The sequence below is a fragment of the Quercus robur genome, chromosome 11 (assembly GCF_932294415.1).
Source record: "Quercus robur chromosome 11, dhQueRobu3.1, whole genome shotgun sequence".
Classification (NCBI taxonomy): domain Eukaryota; kingdom Viridiplantae; phylum Streptophyta; class Magnoliopsida; order Fagales; family Fagaceae; genus Quercus; species Quercus robur.
The window spans coordinates 48,396,373-48,420,010 of NC_065544.1; the positions used below are offsets into that span (position 1 = coordinate 48,396,373).

At 34.0% G+C, this 23,638-nt stretch overlaps 1 protein-coding gene across 2 annotated transcripts; it reads left to right on the forward strand.

The window, feature by feature from the left end:
* Positions 1 to 532: 532 nt before the first annotated feature.
* On the forward strand, positions 533 to 23,217 carry LOC126707406 (uncharacterized). 2 transcript variants are annotated; one of them, XM_050407019.1, is made up of 32 exons: positions 540 to 773; positions 847 to 1,020; positions 1,263 to 1,358; positions 1,623 to 1,692; positions 1,892 to 2,025; positions 2,723 to 2,863; positions 2,944 to 3,101; positions 4,333 to 4,501; positions 4,784 to 4,882; positions 5,428 to 5,505; positions 5,592 to 5,651; positions 5,762 to 5,919; positions 6,121 to 6,322; positions 7,334 to 7,453; positions 9,251 to 9,336; positions 9,467 to 9,571; positions 9,794 to 9,892; positions 10,649 to 10,737; positions 11,477 to 11,625; positions 13,111 to 13,254; positions 13,344 to 13,451; positions 13,779 to 13,889; positions 15,071 to 15,178; positions 15,280 to 15,390; positions 17,387 to 17,559; positions 17,722 to 18,178; positions 18,576 to 18,683; positions 18,804 to 18,862; positions 19,607 to 19,991; positions 20,874 to 22,394; positions 22,578 to 22,785; positions 22,879 to 23,217. In XM_050407019.1, the coding sequence occupies exons 1-32, from the start codon at positions 663 to 665 to the stop codon at positions 22,977 to 22,979; spliced, it is 5,892 nt and encodes a 1,963-aa protein (XP_050262976.1). In that variant the 5' UTR covers positions 540 to 662; the 3' UTR covers positions 22,980 to 23,217. The 2 variants fall into 2 exon arrangements, with proteins under 2 accessions (XP_050262977.1, XP_050262976.1); XM_050407020.1 differs by lacking the exons at positions 19,607 to 19,991; positions 20,874 to 22,394; positions 22,578 to 22,785; positions 22,879 to 23,217 and adding an exon at positions 19,297 to 19,591 and having other exon boundaries at positions 533 to 773.
* The last annotated feature ends 421 nt before the right edge of the window (positions 23,218 to 23,638 follow it).

Below are 23,638 nucleotides of genomic sequence, written 5' to 3' on the forward strand. Positions count from 1 at the left end.
GATAGCTTATTTTTTGTTAACTTATTTTACTATTTAGCTTATTTTTACTATTATTCATGAGTCCTACTACACTTTTTCGTATTATTCATGGGCCTCACTGTACTATTTCAGCTAACTTTTACATTTGTCTACAATACTTTTAGCAAAAAAATTTCAATTTCAGTAAAATAAGCAAATCCCAAACAGACCCTTAATTATGGATATAATTTACTAATTTATCATATTAGGAAATGAGAATCACCATAATTGGTCAATAGTTTATTGATTAAACATGTGTTTCTCTTAGCACAACTATACATTAAGGGCCTTAATAAAAGATTTTTAGTAACATTGTTTAAATTTTATAAAAATACATGTTGATAAAAAAATATATAAAAATACATGCTGTAGTGTTTAAATAACAATTTTCATTGTTTAAATACAGTGCCGAACAGCCTAAATACCCCAATTATCTAATTATCAAAAAAATTCACCAATATAAAAAATTTCTAACCCATTTTTAGTAGCGTTTTTTTCACTCTCACTGTCTCACACACACACTCTCCAAAGTGCTCACTTTCAAAGCGCGAAAAATCAAATTACATAACCCCTTCTTTCTTCTTCTTCACTCTTCTGCTAGGGTTTTAGGCTCTCTCTCTCTCAAGCTCTCTCTTTCGCCTTCAATGGCGACCACCACTAGATCCGTCGACGCCTCTCTCTGGTGGGACCCATTCTCTCTCCTCCTCACCGACCTCGAGAACGCCTCCCTCTCCTCCGACCTCCCTCCAAATCTCGTAAACCCTAATCCGCTCTCGCTCGATTTGATTGTGTACGTGCATGAATTGAGTTTCTTTGTGTTTTGTTCAGGCGAAGAAGTTGAAGGAAAACCGAGGTTGGTTCGTGGACACAGTGTCGCGCTTCAAGTCACCGAATCAGAAATCGAAGGAGGCTTTGAATTCAGAGACAGTGAAGATTGGGGATCGCCAGTTGACTATCCAGCCTGAATTGAAAGAAAAGGCATTGCGTATCGGCTCCTACTTGGTGAGAATTTTTTTTTTCCAATTTTTGCCGCTCATTTTGTAGTTTTTGCTAAACCTAGCCTTCAATGCTATAACTGTTGCAGTATTGAGTCTTTCAGTACATTGTTTTCTATGATGTGAATTTTCAGAGGAGAATGTGAGTTTAATGATATTTGGACTAGTTGAATTTCATGATGTTTATATGATATATCGGATATTGTCATTGATTATTGATTCGCTATTGGTGCTTATTGTTTGTTTCAGGCTTTAGATGAAGTGCAAACGTACATTCTAGTTGAAAGGACTCTAAAGGTTAAAAATTTAGGTGCCAATTCTGTAGTTCAAGAATATCTTCATGTGGTTAGTAGCTTCATTTTCCTTTATTCTCGTTCTCGTTTTGTAGTATGTGGGCACCACCAAATCTTGGATACAAGTTATGATGGGCATGTAAAGGTCTTTGTGGGGTTTTCTTGTTGCTATCCAACTGATGTCAATGTTCTCAACTTAGTAGAACTGAGTTGTACATGTGAAACCTTTTTTCTGCATACAGATATGGGATGCTAGTATTGAAGCATTTCTTCATTGCTGGCCACTTGTCTGACTTCTTTTGCTGTTGTTATGAAGATATTGCTTCAGTATTACATGGAACGGCAGTGCTTACTGAAATGTACTAGGAGGATTCTTATGCATGCTTGTAAGTAAATCATAGAGCTCTTATAATTCCTAGTTATTTTCCTTTCTGTAATTTTGAGATTTGTTTTTTTTTTCCATGGTGTCATAGAGTGATTGAACCATACCTAGAATTTTTTGACTTAACTTCAAGTTCTTAAATATTGCATATAGGTGCTGAATTTTTACTTTCCATACTGATAATCATACTAATTTTGATGCAGTATATGTTGGAACTGGCTCCAAAGAAGGTCAAATTATTAGGGAGGAAGTGCTAAAGCTGATTTCTGATGGACTTGAAAGGAAATCAATATCCTTACTGGAAGACCTTCTATCATCTAGTCACCCTGAGCAGATGGTATGTTTAATGTCCACCTGTGTCACTTACTTTAAAACCTGTATAATTGTGTAATTGGGGTGCCAGGATGATAGATATGTGAGTTGCACACATTAATTCATTATGTTACCATGTTGGGTCTTTATAAGGACAAGCACTCCGTCAGAGTTATATTTTTGGTACATGTTGGTTTAGTCTTTGCTTTTTGGTTAGTTGTACAATGGAACATATAGAGTTCATTGTGTTGAAATGATGTGTTACTTCATCTTTCTATTAGTCTTTCCTTATGATTTGATTGTATCTGTTTCAAGGGCAATGTGTTTACAATCGTAAACACATTGTTCTTTTTCATCAATAAAACTCTTATTATCTATCAAAAAAAAATCTTTCATGTTTTTCATTACATCCAGGCTAGTGAGTTTATGTCATGCCTAAAAGAAAGAAAGAAAATAAATAAATAAAGATTGACATAGTGGGTAACTCTCCCTTAGTGGCTTGGTCCAATTCTATTTTGGTATGGTGCTCATATGACATATCTGCAACTTTTTGGATTTCTGTTGTTTCTACAACCATTCTATATAGTATAGACAACAACTGATAAAAATTTTCAATGCATGCATGTTCTATATGGGAAAAAATTACTTACTTATTTTAATCCCATGGGTTGTCATAGTTAGGCTTTTTAACATCTGCCTTGGCTTGTGGGGACGCTTTGTAGGATGTTGACCTTTTTACCTTGTGGGCCGAGGAGACACTGATAGAAGACAATTTGGTTTTAGACATTCTTTTCCTAGCGTATTATGAGTCATTTTGTACCTGTGATGGTGAAAGTTGGAAAAAGTTGTGCTCCCTTTACAAGGTATATCATAATCTTTATGAGAGTGCTGTTTTATACATTTTATTTTGATCCTAATCATTGTTTGTAACATCAACCCACAGGGAATCTTATCTGGGACTTGTAACTTTGGAAAGCTGGCTATATCAACTGAAGCACTACATTATTCTCATCATGCCAAAATTCAGCTCCTCCTTATCCTTATAGAAACCCTGGACCTGGAAATTCTTCTCCAGATGGTTCATGATGAAATGCCTTTCAGGTTTTTTCCCTTGTTGTTACTTGCTAGTTACATTTTATATATCTTTTTTGGGGTTAATGTGTAAAGTTCATAGGAGTCTTTTATCTGTTGGAGAGAAAAAAAGCTGGTCAAATTCATCAAATATCCTAGTAATATGTAATTTTTCTTTTTTTTGGATAGGTCAGAAAAATTATATTAAAGAAACTACAATATGCATAAAAAGCACAAAGTAGGCTAAAGTCAATGAATTGAAAATGCTTAATTGCATTATATCTTTAGGTATGAGGCACTAATGAGAGACTTTCTAGTCTCTTCCTCCAAGATCTTATGTCAAGGATATCATCTCAAGCTGTAGCTTAATTGATTTTAAAATACACATATAACATCAGTCCATATCAAAGATGTTTAGGAAATTCCAACAATCAGGTGACATCTCTCTGTTTTAGGTACAGTATGCCTGTGGGTATATGTTGTATGACATACAAATCTAGCTTGTATCCTATACTTATATCTATGTTTTGCCATGGCTGACATGGATGCTTTTATTATTTGAAGGAAATGTAATATCTACTATATGTGTCTGTGTTTCTTCCTCCGTTGGGAGTTTTTATTTTTTTGTTGAAAGTTAAACTTAGATGGAGGGCTCTTATTCAATATGGACGTTACATTGGTGTCAAACTTATCTACTGTAGATTGTTGGCAGCATGACCATTGAATTAGACATTAGTGTCAGTGTTTTCCTTGGGGGAAAGCAATTAATTGTTCCACCAATGTCGATTAGTTAGTAGTAGTTTTTGGATGCTGTCCAAGATTAGTTGGTTCTCTAATTATTTGATCAGTGTTGAGTTTGTTCAATTAGTCATGAAATGGAAAATCTCGGCAGATTTCTCCATGGCAGTTGGGATTGGGTTTGCTTAGATGTATAACAGACAATTTGAAGTGTATGCTTTTTAGACTATTACTTGTAACTGGAAACTATGCAATTTGATATTATTTTCCCTCATTTGATTTGCTATTTTGTGGTAATATTTAGAGCTGTTGTAATTGTTATTTAGATTATTTGATACTCAGTGGGTTTCATCTGTATGAGTTTGATATATCATGTTTCTCTAAATCTTTATATAATATCTGATGTTCTTATGGTAATTATGTATCCTTTGTAGTACATTTCATTTTAATTTGACTCGCTTTTTCTTTGTTCTTTAAATACATTTGTTCTAATTGTTAGAATACCTGTTTTGCAATTTCTCAGGAACGGTTTCTCTGTTTTCACCTTGACTGATGTCCAAGAGATGGATGCATTAATTTCTAGTTTCAACGTATTTCAGTTAAAAGACTCAGGCCCTCTGATTCTAGCATGGGCAGTGTTTCTTTGCCTAATTTCATCACTTCCAGGAAAGGAGGAAAACAACGTACTAATGGTATGTGGATGTGTCAATTGATGTATTGTTTGCTACACTAGGATGTATGAACATTGCAAATGTTTCTTGTGCACTTGGATCCACTTTTACGAAACTCATGTAAAGTTTATTGATTTCCTTTCTTTTCAATTGTAATTCTTTAAGAGAGCATTTTGTACGTCTTGTATGAAAATTTTGTTTTTTCCTTCACTCTTGTTAACTTTGTTGCTTTATTTATTTATTATTATTATTATTTTAAAAAGCAAATGTTGACCATTTTATTTTTCTTATTTTATTTTCCAGGAGATTGATCATGTTGGTTATGTACGCCAAGCGTTTGAGGCTGAATCCTTGAATTATTTTCTTGAAATCCTTCAAAGTGATATATTGAAGGAATCAGATGTGAGTTATTCTGAGTTCATAGTTCCAAGAGTTTTACAGTGACTGGTTTCTAGTTTTCCCACATAATTTTAAGTGTTGACTGGTTTGTCCTTTTCATTATAAACCCTGTAGCTATAATAAACCTTTTTTTTTTTAATAATAAAATTCCAAGGAGAAGAAGACATATAGTCTATTGTCTGACCTTAAGTTTTAATCTGACAGTATTTTGAAGATACTGCCAGATTAAAGGATCAGCTGGAAGCATTACTGATTTTTACTCTGATTGGTCCGGGTGTGGGGTCTTACAAATAGCAACACTTACAGATTTCACAAAATCACTTTTTTTTTTTTTATTCTTTTATGTCCAGAGTGCTCATCACCATGAGCATGACATATCCTACTTTATTAATAAAGTTTATTACTTATCCAAAAAAGTTTGAATCTGATTTACTTTACTCTGTTCCTTACATGTTCTGGTATTTTGTGTACTTTCCCTCCAAGTTCTTGTATATATATTGGTTTTGTAAAAGAAGTGATTTCTCTTTCTTTTTCTGTGTCTTACCCAGGGACCTGTTGCTGGCTATCGAAGTGTCTTAAGAACTTTTATTTCTGCATTTATTGCATCTTATGAGATCAATCTTCAGGTAACTATTTATGGATATCTGCAAGTAGTTTGTAAGGAATTCACTGAGTACCTTTTCTAATTTATCCTATTTACATAATGGTGCAGATGGGGGACAGTACCCTTAATTTGATATTGGAAATTCTTTACAAAATTTATCGAGGCGAGGTTTGGATGTATAATGATTATTATTTTTCAGGGTCATTCTTCATATTTCTAATCATTTAGTCTATTGTTCACAGTTTGCTAACTGGAGATTTTTCTCTTGAATTTTGCAGGAGTCACTTTGTATTCAGTTCTGGGACAAGGAAAGTTTTATTGACGGTCCTATTCGGTGTCTTCTTTGCAACTTAGAGGGTGAATTTCCCTTTAGGACTGTGGAACTTGTTCGCCTTTTGTCATCCCTCTGTGAAGGAACTTGGCCTGCAGAATGCGTGTAAGTAAAACTTCTTTGGTGATCCCATTGGCTTCAACTTGTATATCCGTCTTTCGTATAAAATACCCTTTTCTACTGGGGATGTAGAATATCTGTATTGTCAATGTAGCATTAAATAAGCTCTATTCTCGATTCTTTTTTTTTTTTTTTGATTTAAAAATATACTGCTTCTTACTTTTTATATGTTCTTTCTGCCAACAGGTATAACTTCCTAGACAAGTCAGTTGGAATATCATCTCTGTTTGAGATTAGTAGTGATTCCCTGGTGGATAATGTCTCTCAAATTGTTGAAACACACCTGCCAGTGCATGTTCCTGGAGTTGAAGGTTTACTCATTCCTAGTAAAACTCGTGGACATGTTTTGAAAATGATTGGTGGGAATACTGCTCTTGTCCGATGGGAGGTAATTATTGTTTTAAATTTTTAATCTATGTTTGCTGATTTTATTGTGTTAGGCCCTTTAGATATTCTTGGAAACAAAAAGGTTCCTTTAATTTACATCTGAACTTGCTTTTTAGTGTTTTCAATAATTTTATTACAATTATAATCTGCATTTCTTGATGTTGCTGCTATAGAATATCTAATTTCTTTCTTCCTTGGCTTCCAATCTATGATGGTGATACTGTCTCTGTGTTGTATTTTCAAAAGGTCTAGTCTACTAATACTGATGTGACTGACCTATCTGTCTGGATTAGATTTAGGATGTAATTCATATTTTACGACAAAGTTTTGTTGGATATTTTCTGATTTCCATGAAAGCACTTGCTGTCATCATGCTTATGGTGCAGCATCACAATGCAATAGAGTGTAACCCATTCACAAATGTAGTCATGTTCCGCTATGTGATCATCTTTATGGTACAGCATCACAATGCACTTGATGTCATCACATTAATCTTACATGACTTGGTTTATCACTTTGCAAATATCTTTTTCCCACATATTGCTTGGCTTTGTTTCCTTGCTCTTAGAACATGGTGGTTTAGGTTTTGTCGTTGTATTTTATACATTAAAGTCTTAATCTCTGTTGGTGATGTTACTCTTTCTCCCATCAAATTACCTACCACTACTTAGTTGCCAAGAGCCTTCTAGCTCAACAGACACATCTTGGTGTTTCCAATGGAGATGTCTAGGGTTTGTTCAAATACTCCCTCTCCCATCATAACTATCAAATTATAAAATAAAATAAAGTAAATCAGTTTACTGTTATTGTGTATATATTACAATTGTGTAGGTGACTGTCTGAAGTTAGGAGGGTTGAGATGATTTCAGTAATACGATAGTATTACTAAAGAAGTCAAAATGAACTATGAAACTGTGTTCAATCAGGAAAAGTTTTAGTTAGATCAATTGTCTTTCAATTCAATTTCATATCAGCTAATTCTTTCTGCTGACATATGTATCTATTTTTGTAGTATACACAATCTGGCGTGCTTGTATTGCTCCTCCGTTTGGGGCAGGATCTGTATCCGGACAAAAGTGAGGAAATTTTTCTTACTCTTGACCTGCTTTGTCGAATGGTGTCTTTTAACACGGTAATTTGTTTTTACTCCCTCTGGCTATTGTTTGGTATCTTATGAATTTTTTATTTGGAACTAATTTGGTTAGATCATATTTAGGTGATTGTTATATAATTCTCCTGTAGTTTGGAGGACTATTGCCTGAGATTGTTGGTTGCTATATGGTGTTATATGGAAATGTTAGTTAAATGGCATTGGATGGTGTAATTTATCCCAAAAAAAAAAAATGCTGCATTGGATGGTGAACTGGATGTGGATAAACCTGAATGTCAATTGTCCTCTCATACTTATTTTCACCTGATAAGACTTTGATTTATTGAAGCCTGGATTTGGGTTATTGTTTATTCACTTCAGTCATTAAAATTCCTCTATTACAATATAGTATCTGAGTACTAGACATGAAGTTCATTGATATGCTCTATTGTTATGGTGTTGCTGTTAGACCACTTCGGTCCTTTAGTTTCAGCTTTCTATGCTGACTTGACTCATTCAATCAATTTGTTTATTTCTTTGTTGTTGTCAAGCTTTGATTTGCTACCAAGTTGACTTGGAAAGATTTGGTTTAGTATGGTTTTATTATTGAAATGGCCTTTTGTTTGCATTCTTGAACTGAGATTTGGTTTAGCATGGTTTTAATGTTGAAATGGCCTTTTTGTTTGCATTCCTCAAGCAATGATAAACCGAGATTTTGATGGGCTTATTGATATTGCTGTGGCATGTTGAGTTTATCTTTTCTTCCACAGTTTCTATACTGATTAGTCTTTTATTTTTCTCATGTTCCTTATATCCTTAAAGTTCAATTTGGAATATGTAATTGTAAAAGATATGCAATGCCAATAAGTTATAGCTCAAATGGGATTTCCTCATCCCATGGTTATTAGTTATGGGATGGAGGGTGAGGTTGTGTGTTCAAGATCCATTGCGTTTGTGTTAACTTACCAATCAAAAAATTGTAAAAGATCTGCATTTTGTGCTTGGGCTACCCTTTCTTTTCCTTCATTTAAGTGACTTGTTAATTTTAAAAAATAAAAGTCTGCACTAAGTGCACTTCAGCTTTGTCTTTTACTTTGCCTCTTTCCCTTTCCTGACTTTATAATCTTGATGTTTACTTATCAATTTGGACTCTATTTTATTCTCATTGTTGCAGGCATTCTTTACGTCGATCATTTTTTTTCCCAGCTTCTGTTAAAGAATCCTTGCATATATTTTTCCTGAAACTGTGTTCTGAATTTATATTTTTTGTGTAACTTATATTCATTCTAGCAATTCTGAGTGTAATAAAAAGACCATGAACTTTTTTTGAGTTTATGAAGATTGCTGTTTGGTTTTGGTTCCTAAAGTTTTATCATTATGTTTCTTGCTTGCTGTTTCTTGTTGGCTCTGCCTCTGGTATCTTGGAGATGTTGGTTCCATTACTTCTTCTGGTTCCTATCAAGAACATATGTTCTGATTTCTTTTGGCATGACACCCATGTTCCTGCTCAGACATTTGGCTTATCTGTTGTGCTGAGCAAGCCAAAGCCCGTACATATATGATGGACTGAGCTTGAACATGTTTGCCTCAGTTTGGCTAAAGCCCGAGTTTGGCTTGAACAAGTCTAGCTTGACTGAGTTGAGAACAGCCCAGAGCATAGCTTGGTTTATTTGGATCCATAGATAAACATATTGGAAAAGGGTCCTAGTGCTAAATAAAGTTCATGCTTTATGAGGCAAGCAGTAGTATTTTTTATTTTTATTTTTTCAATAGTTTGATTTATTTTTTCCTGTTTCAATTTTATTGTCATGAATTTTTCCTTCAATTTGTTATATGTAGGATGTGTGTTTTTCTTTAATGGAGACCGGCAGCTTATTGCATGTGCCAGAAACTGGCATGACTGCAACATTGGAAAAGAATGTGTGGTAATTAGGCAATCTGGATCTTCTTTTACCTTTTCTTTTTTGCCTTTCCTGAGTTAATTTTCTGGTGCCTTGCATTTCATGGCTATATTTCTTTTTAATTTGGAGATGGTTGTCTTTGTGTTCACTGCAGGGCGGTTGAGATCATCTGCACTTTGGTCAGAAATCTGTCTCCTAATTCCAATAGTGCTGCTCTGATGTCCATGGGTGTGAAGATCTTAGGAAAGTTGTTGAAATGGTATGCGAGACCCCTCCATGTATTAAATGTGTCTTCAGCTAGTGATTGGTTTATATATATATATATATATATATAATGATATTTGGAAAATATGATGTTTTGGAAGAATCTGTTGTTCCTCTGTTCATTACAAATTAAGCTTTGCACATGAATTGTTTATGATTATAAACTGAAACACATATACTACTACCTTAATTGTTGATATGTATTTTTCCTGGTCAGTTCTCCATCTCATGTTTCTGCGGCGGCTCTAAAGGCAAATATATTTGATCTGGTTTTAGAGACAAGTGTCCGTGATATTGGCAGAAATAGTTCATCAAGGTGAATCCTTTAGCTTAAACCTTTTGCCTTTTGGATTCAACTGCCAAAATATAAAGATGAGATTGTGCAGAATTGCATACTTACCTAAGTTCAGTGGCTTATACTATTTCCCTTTTCCATTGTTATGTCTGAAGTCCTTCATAATCTTTTTCTTTTTTAATTTGACTTAAATATTTTGTCAAAATTTAGCCTTGAGTGTGCTATACATAAGCTTTCATTTAGCTTGTCAAAATGTTAGCCATACTATCTTTGCATGGGTTTTGAGGTGTTTTATTTCTTTATTAAATGAGGCTGAATTTTCTTGATGATAGAAGCGTGCGCACACACACATACAGATATATGTATTAACTCATCTATTTGTCCTACATTTTTTGGGCCTTCTTTACTGCCATATATCTTATGGCTACTTTAAGTGCATAATGAATAATATTGTAATTGGTGGTAGCTGTATTGTCTTGACTCCAAGCCTTATACTGGAATGTAAGGGTTATTGGTTAATGTGGCCTAATTGCAGCTTTATGGCTTTACTTTTGTGGACTATCTTGCTATTTCGTTGTATTGGGCCATAAACTCTATGGGCATTTTTATGGGGATTTTCTTCTTCTGTTTTGTGTGAGGCCAAAGACTTGATCTTTTGCTTCCTTTGTCTTGGTAAGGGGTGCAGTTTAATGTAATTTATATGGACTCAATTAGTTAATTGAAACTTGGATTTATGGTTTGTGTTTTAATTAGTTTTATCCTCTTCTTTCTTTGTAGTGGATCATGGTTACTTTCTGGAAAATTGGCAAAGATGCTTTTAATTGACTGTGAGCAGAATGATAATGACCACCCATTGGCCATATCAGGTATGGTTGCTATTAGCTTCTTGTATTTTTGCTGTTAGTGTGTTTATATTTACCTCCTGTTTTGTTTTTTAAGCATTGCTGTTTGTTCTGTATGCTTATACTCTTTTCCCTATTTTACTCTTTCATGATTGTATGTCCTTGATTAATACTTATCTCTTTTGCAACCCTTTGTATTGCCTTTACATTTGTCCCTACAACTCCCCTTTCGTTTTATTGTATGTATGTATGTTTGTGTGTATATATATAAAAACTTCCAAATTTCACTGCTTTCCTTTTTATAAACCACCTTTTAATGAACTTTGTCTATTAGGTACTCTACTCTAACATGACTTCATAAGCATGAAAATGTGAAATACAATATCAAATATGTGTGTGTGTGTGTGTGTGTGTGTGTATAAGTAAAAAGTCTTTGTGGATCTAACTAGGCCGAATCACGCATTCTTTGCTGTGTGTGCTTGTATTTGTCTCAGGCTAGCAATTATATTGATGTGTCAAGTCTTCCTTGCTTCACTTTGCTCTTCTGAGATCTAGAAACTTCTGTTCATATTATTATTTGCGATGACTTAGTATGCTTATGATGTTATCCATTTTGTTATTGAAATCATTTGAGTTTGTGGTAATATTGTTGATGAGCACATAGCCCTCTCATAATAAATTTTACTTACCTATAAAAAACTGTTGATGATCATTCTTTATTTGTTCTCTGGATTCTGATATGCATGATTCAAAACCTTTGCAGTGCTGGACTTTACCATGCAGCTTGTGGAAACAGGATTAGAGGATGATTCTCTCTTGGCTCTAATCGTTTTCTCTCTGCAGTATGTCCTAGTTAGTCATGAGTACTGGAAATACAAAGTAAAGTATGTCCGTTGGAAAATAACACTGAAGGTACACCTTGGACCTTTTTGGAAGCTGCTACAACTTGGATCTTATTTTTGTTTATATTTCAGTAGCTAACTTGAGTCTTGACTGGTAGAAATATTACTAAACAGACGGGTGAAGGTCCAAGAACAAAGTAGCCTTAAGCAATCAAAACTGCAAAAATTTTAAGCTTTCTCTTTGGGCTATACAAGAAGGTCTATTCATGATAATTAGCCAAGATTAGGATCTAATAAAATAGTCAATTTGAAGTCCAAATCCCACCCCCCTCCTCCCACCCCCAAAAAAAAGATGGGACGAAAATTGGAAATGCAACTTAGAAGGAATGAGTGATTTGGGTTCTTTTGCCAATCTTCCTTGTTAATCCCTTAATTGCAAGTGTTTATGGTAATTACAAAAAGATTCTCTCTCCCCCCCTCCCTCCTTTTACATCCTAATACCAAAAATAGAAGGGAAAAATATCCTTTCCTTCTTTACACTTTTATATCCCTCCTTTCTTGTCCATCTTCACTTTTTCATTTCTCCCACCAAATTTTCTCTTTAAACAGTTGTTCACATGTTATTTCTATCTCATGATTCACTGTCTTTTTGTTGTGACAGTGATCAGAGAGCTATTCCCTGTTCATCTTGTTTCATCCATCTATTTATGTTTCTCTAATGTAATTTTTTTACTTATGAGCATTTTCCATTAAATTTCAAATTCTAGTTGTTTTATGATGAATTTTACTTATGAGCATTTACCATTAAATTTCAAATTCTAGTTGTTTTATGATGAATCTTTTATCTGAATAGTGTGCAAGTGGTTTGAAAATATTTTCTCTCCCTTAAACTCTGGTTAGTTTTTCCTGACAAACTAATATCATAAATGGATAATTATGGATGAATCACAGAACTTTGTACTAGTATGATACTTTGGATAGAATAGATTGGAGGAAAAGAATATGTGGCTGACCATGACTAATTTGTTGAGGATCTATAGCCGACCCCAAAATTTGGGACTAAGGCTTTGTTGTTGTTTGCATATTTCTTTTTCAATTTTGTTCCACATAGTTTCATTCTTTCATGTTTGATTTGTCAATGTAGTTGTATTTACCAATTTGGATGAACATTGGAGTTCTTAAACTTTTAAGATCTTCAACAGTTATCTTGCAGGGTATGATGTATAAAATTGCAATCACAAAAATATTGTACGTGTATTAGCCACATCTCTTTTCTGGCTTTCAAAATCACTGGTATTGGTGACACTCGTTTGTTTAAGTGACAATGAAATGTAGCTCTGGCCTGTCTGGGGATAGTTATGTCTGTCTTTTTCTTTGACTTTGGAAATAAGTCTTCTTTTAAATGTGGGTTTGACATATACATGTTAAATAGTCCTATTGCCTGCACAATTGTCCTTCTTATGCCTGGTTTGTTGTGAACTTCTTAAAGGGGTCTGATTAGTTGCAGACTTTGTTTAAATAACATGATATATTGATGATGTGTTTACTGTTTTAGGTGCTAGAAGTGATGAAAAAATGCATATTATCAGTCCCATACTATGAAAGATTGGGCGATATTATCCAGGATATGTTACTTTGTGATTCTTCTATCCACGGCACACTCTTTCGAATTATTTGTACAACTAAACAATCCTTAGAGGTCAGCCATGTTCTGTCTCTACTGATTTTACTCATCCATGAAAAACTATATTTCTAATCTCCTAACGAATGTGAGAACTTTTCCTGCAGAATCTTTATGTTAGCCGTCTCTTTGAATTGATGGAGATTGAAGGATTACAGCTTGCTATAGGTTCTGTATTAGATATTCTGTTCATCATGCTCTCCAAATTTTCAAAGGTATCTATATAAGTGCCGATGATTGCAATTTGATTGACATGCTAAAGGCTTCTTTTCCTGACTGGGAGATTGGCATGCTAAGTTGGAAAGACTTTTGAAGTAGCATTTCATATTGTATTTGTTGTAATAATGCTAAATAGATGTAATATGTTTTTGTTTAAAGATTGCTGTCTCAAGTTCACATGACTCACTATTGCACTATAATTTTGGAAATCTATCATCCGCATCTGTGGTAGATATTTTTCTCGTTTAAATTATTGTGGTTGATTTTGTGAATCATATAATTTGAAATACAAAAGTTGAAAAACAGTTCTGTCAATTTTCCAGGATTTATCTTCGAGCCTTTCTGTCTTTCATCAAGCAGTGCTGTCATGTACAACCAAACCAGTTCCCGTTGTTGATGCTGTTACATCCTTGATATCATATTTTCGCAGCCCTGTATGTGCTTTTTCCTTGCTCATCCAGTAATCATGCTTACATTTTTATTTCCCTCTATTAGTATTTTATTAATCTTCTGTTTATTAAATGATGCAGTTAATTTGAATCCCTGCACGTCATGTGTTTTTGCATATTCATAACAAAAATTAGCTGTATTTTTTGAAGATTTATTTATTTATATACGTATAATTAGTTCCTTATCTGCATTTCTCTTTTTAAGCATTTCATCCAAATCATCCAATTAAAGATTTGTGGGAAAATGTTTGCATTATGCGGTCTCTTTTTATTTTTATGCAGTTGTCATTATCTATTTGTCATTTTTTTTATTTATAAAAATATTAAACTAAATGAAAAAACTCAACCCACTTGCCCACACAATTACACTCATTCATACATACGTAAATAATACACTAAGTGCATGCTTTAACAATCACTAACTTTACTATTTTTTTCTTGAATCACTAACTTATAACTATAAGTTACTATAACATGATAACAATACACACACATGTAACAAACCCTTTGTATTTCCTAATTATTAAATTATATAAAGTTATATTATATTTATACTATACATGTACATATTCACACAAATCACAACTCACACAAATAACATTACAACAACAATAATAATAAAATAAACGCACATAATCAGTATCAAATACACCCACACACATGTAATATAAATTTATAATAAAGAGAGCGACTTTGTGTTGTTTAGATGAGATTCATGAGAGAGGGATTTGTGATTTGTGTTGTTATTTGATTTTGGCCTTGGTTAATCTATGATCAGGTGTGCAAAAATATTTTTAAGAGTAAATTAAATTAGTAAAAAAAATTATATATATATTTTCAATTCAGGGGGGTTCATTTAAACCCCAGAAGTATATGTGAAGCCGCCCTTGATCTCCTGCCACTTGGATTTTGGCATTGTGCATATACTATGTATGCATGTAATTTCCGGTGGTCTATACTGATTGGACATGGAGTTTCATGGCTGTTGTTATTTGATTGTGTTTCCTGCATGACTTTAGTTGTGCATCTCTATGTTGACTAACCATTGATAAATAATCCAATGTATTTTTGTAGATTCATTTTTCTTCTGTTTTCATCAAAGTTATCTCATATGGTACTTTATTGTTGAGTAGCTTTACTGAATTCTTTTTGAGTTGTACATTCAGGCAATCCAAGTTGGTGCTGCTAGGGTACTGTCAGTATTGTTGATCATGGCAGATTATTTACAACAATATTTGGTTGGAAGTGCATGCCTTCGTTTGGATGATAAGCAGGTTTACATTTTGAGCTTATTCTCCTTCTTCTCTCTGTATTTAATTGACCAGATAAATTTTTTGTAATTTCTAATTTAATTTTGATTATTTTTCGGTTTTAGATTACAGATTTGAGGCATTCTATAAGCTACATACTACTTAAGCAGTCAGTGTGTAATGAAGATCTCTTCGTTGCCACAGTAAATGTGCTTACTTCTGCAGCGCATTATCAGGTTGATAACTTGCATACTACTTTGAGGTTAAAAAGTGTTTGTTGCTTGAATTTAATTTGTAAGTGTATGGGATAACAAGTTTACAGGCTCTGAATTCAATCTGATTTGTTCAGGACTGGTCCCAACATTATTATGTTGTATTTATCTATTCTGGTGGTGTTGCTATACAACTAAATTCTTCTCTGTTATCATTATCTTGGATATCAACGGGTTATAAACGTACAGGGTTTTACCTATACATATATTTAGATTAAACAGTAATCTTATTGGGTTTTCAAACATTGTAGATCCAATAGATTCTGTAAGATAGCATGGATCTCTGTATAAGATGTTTTGATCTGCCAATGAGCTATATAGCCCAACTCACACTTTCTTCTCCCCATAACATGGGTTGGAGGGTGGGGTCATGGGTTCAAGACTTATTGGTTGCATAATTTACTAATAAAAGATAAAAGATGTTCTGGTCTTTTCAGATTAGATGTTTCCCTATATTATTATATAAACCTTTTTTTGGCTTGACAAAGTTAAACAGTTTGTGGTTCTGGCACATTGTGAGCGAAGTCAAAGCTTATATACTGAGCTGCTTATAAACCGTAGTACAACACCAACAATAACAACAAAGCCTCAACTTGGATCAACTCACTCTTTTTTACTGGTGCATTAGTTGCTCTCCTCTGAACATGACCAAACCATCTTAAGTGATTCTCTCTCATCTTTTCATTAATAGGAACTACCCTTATCTTTATGCGAATTTCCTCATTTTGAATCTTATCTTTTCGTGTATTTTCACTTATCCATTTTAACATTCTCATTTCAGCTATACTAATTAATGAATATGTTGCTTCTTAATAGTCTAACATTCAGTGCCATAGAGCATAGCTGGTTTTATGGTAGTCTTATAAAAATTTTCTTTTAAGTTAATATGATCACACAATATTTATGATGCGCTTCTCTACTTCATCCACCCTACTCTTATCCTATGATTGACATCCTCTTCAATCTCTCAAGTCTCAATTTTTATGAATTATTGATCTAAGATATTGAAAACTGTCAGCCTTTAGTATCTCTTAACCATCAAGTCTTACTGTTCCTTTGTTTATGTTTTGTTTTTACTAAACTTACATTTCATGTACTCTATTTTAGTCCTAATTAATCGAAAGCCTTTAGATTCTAGAGCGTCTCACCAAATTTCTAACTTGGCATTAACTCCACTTCTAGTTTCATCTACTAAAACTATATCATTTGCAAAAAGCATACATGAAGAGACTTCCTCTTGGATCGATTTTATGAGTTCATCCATCACTAGTGAAAAGAGGTATGTACTTAACGCTGATCCTTGATGCAACTCTATAGTGATAGGAAACTCACATGTGATTCTTCCACTTGTTCTCACACTAGTTACAGCTTTGTTGTACATATCCTTAGTCAATTTAATATATACTTAGAGGAACTCCTTCCTTTTCCAAAATCCACCACATAACCTCTATAGGGACCCCCAATCATATGCTTTCACTAAATCAATGAAAATCTTTACATGCCTCTCTATTTTTTTCCCATTAGATGTCTAAGTAAGAAAATAGCTTCCATGGTAGATTATCTTGGCATAAAACCAAATTGATTCTCCGATATTTTCATGTCCTAACCTATGTTCAATTACTCTTTCCTAAGTTTCATAGTGTGACTCATAAGATTAATTCCATGGTAATTTGTATAGTTTTGAATATCCCTCTTGTTCTTATAAATAGGTATTAAAGTACTCATCCACTCACTACGAATTTTGTTAACACTTTAGATCTTATAAACTGTAATGTATAAAGGAATATTTTGTAAAAGAAAAATTATTCCTCTCTTCACTGAGTTTAGCTCATTCGTTGGCAAGCTATGCCCCTAGTGTAAATCATTTGGTTCATTCTTTTTTCCCCCTAATTTAGTCAATCATCTTCATTATTCTTGCTTTTTCTAGCGTTGTTTCCTAATATATGATTTCTTTCTGCAGCCTGCTTTTCTTGTTGATGTATTTGGTGCTAAAGAGAGTACAGATGTCCAGGATAGTAATGTTGATAGTTTGAAGCAAACAGCAAAAGAAGCTGGGTCACAGGGTTCCAAGAATTCAAGTCTTGTAGATGCACTCCTGCACTATGTTGATAGGGCTAATGATCTGATCAACAAGTATAAATTTTGTAGTCTTTTTAATTTTTATTCTGGTTTCTTTTTTGGTCTTTTTATTATTATTGTTATATTTTACGGCTTCAGTTTGACAAGATTTATATGGTTACATCTTTTCTTAGATTTACATTTAATTTGCTGATTTTTTTCATTTATTATCTTCAGCAATCCCCGGATACTGTTGAATATACTTAACTTAATCAAGGCCTTGTGGCAAGGGGCTGCTCAGTATACACAAATTTTGTCGGTGCTGAGGAGCTCTGAAAATTTCTGGAAGCAATTGTCCAACACTATTTCACTAATTGCTGGCATTAAAGATCCTCCACTTGAAAATCTGACTGAGACGGGGGGGCTAAACTTGGCATACAAATATCGATGCCAATCTACAATATTAGAAATAATTTCGTATGAGATGTTCCTGCAGAAAAAATTGTCACATGCTGAATCACTTGTAAAGCATACGGCTGAATCAAAGGACAGGATAGAAAATGCAGTAAACATTGAAAAATCAAAAGCTACAAAAGATATTGTGTCAAGCTGGTGTGAGAGCTCTGTTTTAGGCAATCTGATCAAGTCATATTCTTCTTGTGAATATGACAATGAAAAATACTTCCGTGCAAAGGTGATCTTTACTTCCAATTTTATGTTTTTAATTATAATATTTTAATTTAGACAGAGTAGCAGTTGAGAATTGGTTATTTACTTCTGCATACCAGTTTCCCTTTTCTTGAACCTTTTTTTTTTTTGCATTATATATGTATTGAGCACAGAGCTAGGGTTAAAAGAACTTATGACATAAGCTGTAACAGTTGACTTTTCAATTAATTCACAAATCTTCAGGCAACTATATGAGTGCTTTTTGTTATTAAATATTTCTGCTTGACTTACTTATTCTGTTTGTATAATGGTTTAACGTGCATGAGTGGTATGTTTCCTCAATATTTGTTTCAGCCTTTTGATATTATCTTCTATGTGTTCAAAATTTGAGAGAATTGTTGTACTGAGTCACAACTTTACAGGTTGCTGCAAGTTTGTTCACTGTGCATGTGATGGGTAGACTAGCAACCAATGACTCAGGAACTTTGTCTATATCATTACTTCAGAAGATCCTTGTCATTTCAAAAAAGGTTTGGTCCTCTCTCTGACATTTTTGTGTTGGTTTATTATTTAAAAGTTGTTTCTTCTTTCATATCATCATCTGGGATTAACATCTTACTCTTGGTTTGTTTGTGATTTCCTGTTTGCAGTTGAGCTGTCAGCCTGCTTTTTCTGAATTGTTGGCTCAATATTCTCAGCGTGGTTACAGGTAGAGCATTTGGATAATCATCTAGTTCTGATCTAATATCATATAGTTCTGATCTAAATGCATAAAATTGTAATTTACTAATTACTACTTCAAGAAGTGATGAAATGATAAAGAAGGCCGGCTTTGGGGGGAGGGGAATTTGGTATTAAAACCTCGCAACTGTAGATGTTTTGTAACCTTCAAAATGGTCCTGTATATTTCATAAAAACTTTTGAAGGAAAATTTCTTTATCTGTTGTATTTTAGAACTATTCCTGTTATACTGAAGTTTATTTTGGCAGCGACCTGCGACCCTTCATGTGTATGTGATTCTATTGTGTGTAGTATATACCTAATATATATGTGAGGATTGCTTGTGCAACTTATTTTCCTTGTGGTTCTGTTTGTGTGTGTAAAATCATGTACATGATTGTTTCTCGATGTTGCCTTGATTAGGTATATAATTTTAAATAGATACATCCACCTGTAACATCTGGTTTTTGTTGGCACTCCCAATTTTCTTTGGAGAATTGAACTATTTTCTACTGATTAAGGCTGGGGGAGATTATCTAGACATTGACATGACATCGAGCATTTCAATTTCAGGCTAAGTTCTTTGGCTCATCTTATTGAATATTGAAGTTTGTTTATTTTTTTCTAAAAGACAAGATTTTTGTATATTTCTTATCACTTGGTATTTCTTCTTACACAATGTATTGTATTTTAGATGCAGCATAAAAACAAATCTTTTTTTTTTTTTTTCCAGTGAAGGGAAGGAGCTAAAGACTTTAATTCTTAGTGATCTTTATTATCAATTACAAGGAGAGTTTGAAGGCCGTAAAATTGCTCCTGGAGCATTCAAAGAACTGCATCAGTATCTTGTTGAATCAAAGTTTTTGCAGACTTATCATCATAAGTATGATGATGACCTTTTTGCAACTTCCAAAGATGTCTACTTGTTTGACCTCGAACGCCTCACAGCAGATATGGGATTAGATATGTGGGATTGTTCAGAATGGAAAGCATCAAAAACAATTGCAGAAACAATGCTGCATTGCATGCGGGATGCAAACTCGATGATATTGCTATCAAGTTCAAAGCATTCTGCATTGAAAGCATTAATAAATGTTTTAACTGTCTATGAGGATGATGTGAGTAATCAGAACTCTAATGCCCTTTATATTTAAGTTCCAAAGTTAGAAATACATAACAATGGCTGGATTTAGTAAGAAAAACATACAAATTTGCAAAGGGTTGAATGTTTATGTTTTAAGAAGTTAAACGTGAAAGCATGATCATGTTCATTAAATATTATGTCTAATATATTCTGAGGGATTGTTTTCTCCTGTGCAACTTAATTTTTGGTGTTTTGGGAAGTTTTGCAGTATGTGATAAAGACATTAATTGTAGTAAACATCATTACTTATTATCCTGTTTTTCTGTAAAAAGTGATGCTTTGAGAATTCAGATGTGAGTGAGACACCAGGGCCTATAGACAATTGAAAAGTAAAGTCCTGCTGTATCACCCATCATTTTTTATGTGGAGTGTGGAATAAATTTTTAGAAGGATCTGGTAGTAACCAATATAAATTGATGCTTGTAAGATAGAAACATAGAGATTATAATAATTCTGCAATTTAGATCTTCCTCTCTTTCTACCAGTAAGCTATTGTGAATTCATGCTCCATACAAGTTACATTTCATAATTGCCTAGGGTAATTATGTAATGTTAAATGAAGCATGAAAATAATTAATTCTAAAGACTCTACACCACGGAGAAACATCTTGGTATTCAACAGAGTGAAATCATTTCTATATAATACACACCTTAGGTATTAACATACAAAGAAACTCCTCTTGCTTTCTTCCGTGGACACCAAAATTTGATTCTCCTAATGTGTTAAGCCTTGATGGATGCCTGGTTTGATGTATAGCTTTCATGGTTCAAATTTGTATTTTGAAAAACCACAATGTTAATTTTTGCAAATTTGCCCTATTTCAGACTATTAATTCACTTTTACCTATTCATGCAGTCAACAGAGAGAAAAACTATCGGAGGAAAGATCCCTGATCGACTCGTTTTATCATGTATAGATCATATATGCCAATGTTTCTATGCCACAGTTGAATCATTAGCTCCAATTCTGGATGTCTCTGAAGATATCCTTTGTCTTCTAGCAGCCCAGGCGGAATTACTTCTCCATCTTATGAGATCTGCACATAAAAGCTTATCCTTGCATGCTTGTACACTTGTCTTAAAAACCTCAGGTTCTGGTCTTAAAGTGTTGAGTGACTTGAGGCAATCAATTACAGAGGTTAACACAACAATGGAGCTATTACTTGTGTTGGTTCTTTCAACTTTGGAGTTTACTTGCCTTAATTCACCTTTAGGTGGGGTGATAGACATGGAATCTGTGGAAGACTTGGCTAAGATTTCAAATGCAACTATTGTGCTACTGCCCATTTTCTGCAACTACATTACTACTGCTGAGCATTGCACCCTCTCCCTGACGATTATGGATTTCATACTAAGAAGTTTCTTGACACCTGACACTTGGTTTCCAATCATACAGACTCATCTTGAGTTGCAGCATGTAATTCTGAAGCTTCATGATAAAAATTCTTTTGCATCTATTCCCATACTATTGAAGTTCTTTCTGACCCTGGCACGTGTTAAAGGAGGTGCTGTGATGCTTCTTAATTCGGGTTTTCTTACTTCTCTGAGGGTTTTGTTCTCTGAATACTTGGATGGGGGGTCTTCCTCAATTAATGGTGAGGGGAGTATCTCCACCTCATCTGACAAAATTGAAAAGCCTCAACACATTTGGGGACTTGGCTTGGCCGTGGTTACGGCTATGATTCAATCTTTAGGAGACAGTTCTACTTGCACTGATGTTGTGGACAATGTGATACCGTATTTCTTTTCAGAGAAAGCTTACATGATTTCTTATTATCTCAATGCGCCAGACTTTCCATCTGATGATCCTGACAAGAAAAGACCTCGGGCTCAAAGGACACAAACTTCTTTGGCTGCTCTCGAAGAAACAGAGCATACCCTGATGCTAATGTGTGTGCTAGCAAAGCATTGGAATTCATGGGTTAAGGCCATGAAAGAAATGGATTCACAGTTAAGAGAGAAAAGTATCCATCTCTTAGCCTTTATAAGCCGGGGAACTCAACACCATGGAGAATCGGCCATCAGGGGTGCCCCTCTTTTGTGTCCCCCTACCCTCAAAGAGGACTTTGATTTGTGCAAGAAAGCACCATTTATCAAAAGCAAAAATGGATGGTTTGCTCTTTCACCTCTTGGTTGTGTGTCAAAACAGAAATTCACTGCTGTCTCAACTGCGCTGATAACCAAGGATCAAGCAAATACTGTTCCAACGTGCTTCTCTGATGCTATTGCCTTACAGATCTACAGAATCACATTTCTTATTCTGAAATTTCTCTCTTTACAAGCTGAGGGTGCTACGAAAAGGGCAGAGGAGGTGGGGTTTGTCGATCTTGCTCATTTTCCTGAGCTTCCAATGCCAGAAATTTTACATGGATTACAGGTATGGTATAGGTATTCTTTTATTTGCATTATGTCCCATCTCAACATAATGGGATTTAGAAGCTTTTTGGTTCAAGGTTCGGATGTGTTCCATTTGTTAGCATACTTTTTCTTGACAAAAAATATATAAAATGAAATCTTCAAGTAACCTAGAGATCATACCTTTTGGACATGTCCAATGCAGGATCAAGCCATTGCTATTGTTACTGAGCTGTGTGAGGCCAACAAATCGGATCGGGTTCATTCAGAAATCAAGGGTGTCTGTTGCCTATTGCTGCAAATAATGGAAATGGCTTTGTATTTGGAACTTTGTGTTCTACAGATTTGTGGCATAAGACCTGTATTAGGGCGAGTTGAGGATTTTTCCAAGGATCTGAAATTGTTGATAAGAGGTACTTAATCTTTTCATCCCTCTGATAATCAGATAACTCTTATGTTTGGTTTGGTTTGCAAATTATAACTTTGTCACTGTTCGGTTCATGCAGCAACAGAAGGCCATGCTTTTTTGAAAGCATCAATGAAGTCCTTAAAGCATATAGTATCGTTTGTCTATCCACGTCTGTTACAGTCGGAGGGTTTCATGTAAAAGTAATTGTGGATAATGCTGAATTCTGTAGGCTTAAAATTGTGTAGATATTTCAATTTTCAACATCGTTGCATCTTTTTGAATGTACAAAAGAATGCGTGTATAAAAATATTAAAAAAAGAAAAAGAAGAAAAGGGGCATGTTTATATATTTGTGGCATTTTCTTTAGCCACTCTTTTTGTGATTCTAAGGACTACCCTATATTTGAGAAAGACACCTTCATTGATGGGCCACTTAATTATTTTGTCTCCATACATGATTGTTGTGGTTTCGTGGAGAAATGAAATCTTGTCAGAGGGTCCCTTGGTTCTCACTCCAGATTGTGAGCTTTTATTACTACTATTATTATTATTATTATTATTATTATTATTATTTCTCTTTGATAGTCTATGCAAGCATGAATTGCCACGAAAGTACATCGGATTCTTGGGCAAGAAATAACACACGCACGTAGAGTATTAGTATCAGCAAATGTTACTTTATTCTATTTTACTATCTCAAAAAGTTACTTTATCAATTATATCATTTTATTTTATAATATTTTCAGCATCTCAAATTTTTATTTTTCCATTCTACTCATTAAAATAATATATCTACACAATAAAATAATATTTCTCCAATCACCTTCATTTATTCTTTCTTTTTCCCAATCACCATCA

Excerpts from the sequence above, each read along its gene's own strand:
- LOC126707406 (XM_050407019.1), top strand. The coding sequence starts at position 663 with ATGGCGACCACCACTAGATCCGTCGACGCCTCTCTCTGGTGGGACCCA. Across the intron at positions 5,920-6,120 it reads ACTTGGCCTGCAGAATGCGT|GTATAACTTCCTAGACAAGT; the intron begins GTAAGTAAAACT and ends TTCTGCCAACAG. Across the intron at positions 13,452-13,778 it reads TGCTCTCCAAATTTTCAAAG|GATTTATCTTCGAGCCTTTC; the intron begins GTATCTATATAA and ends TCAATTTTCCAG.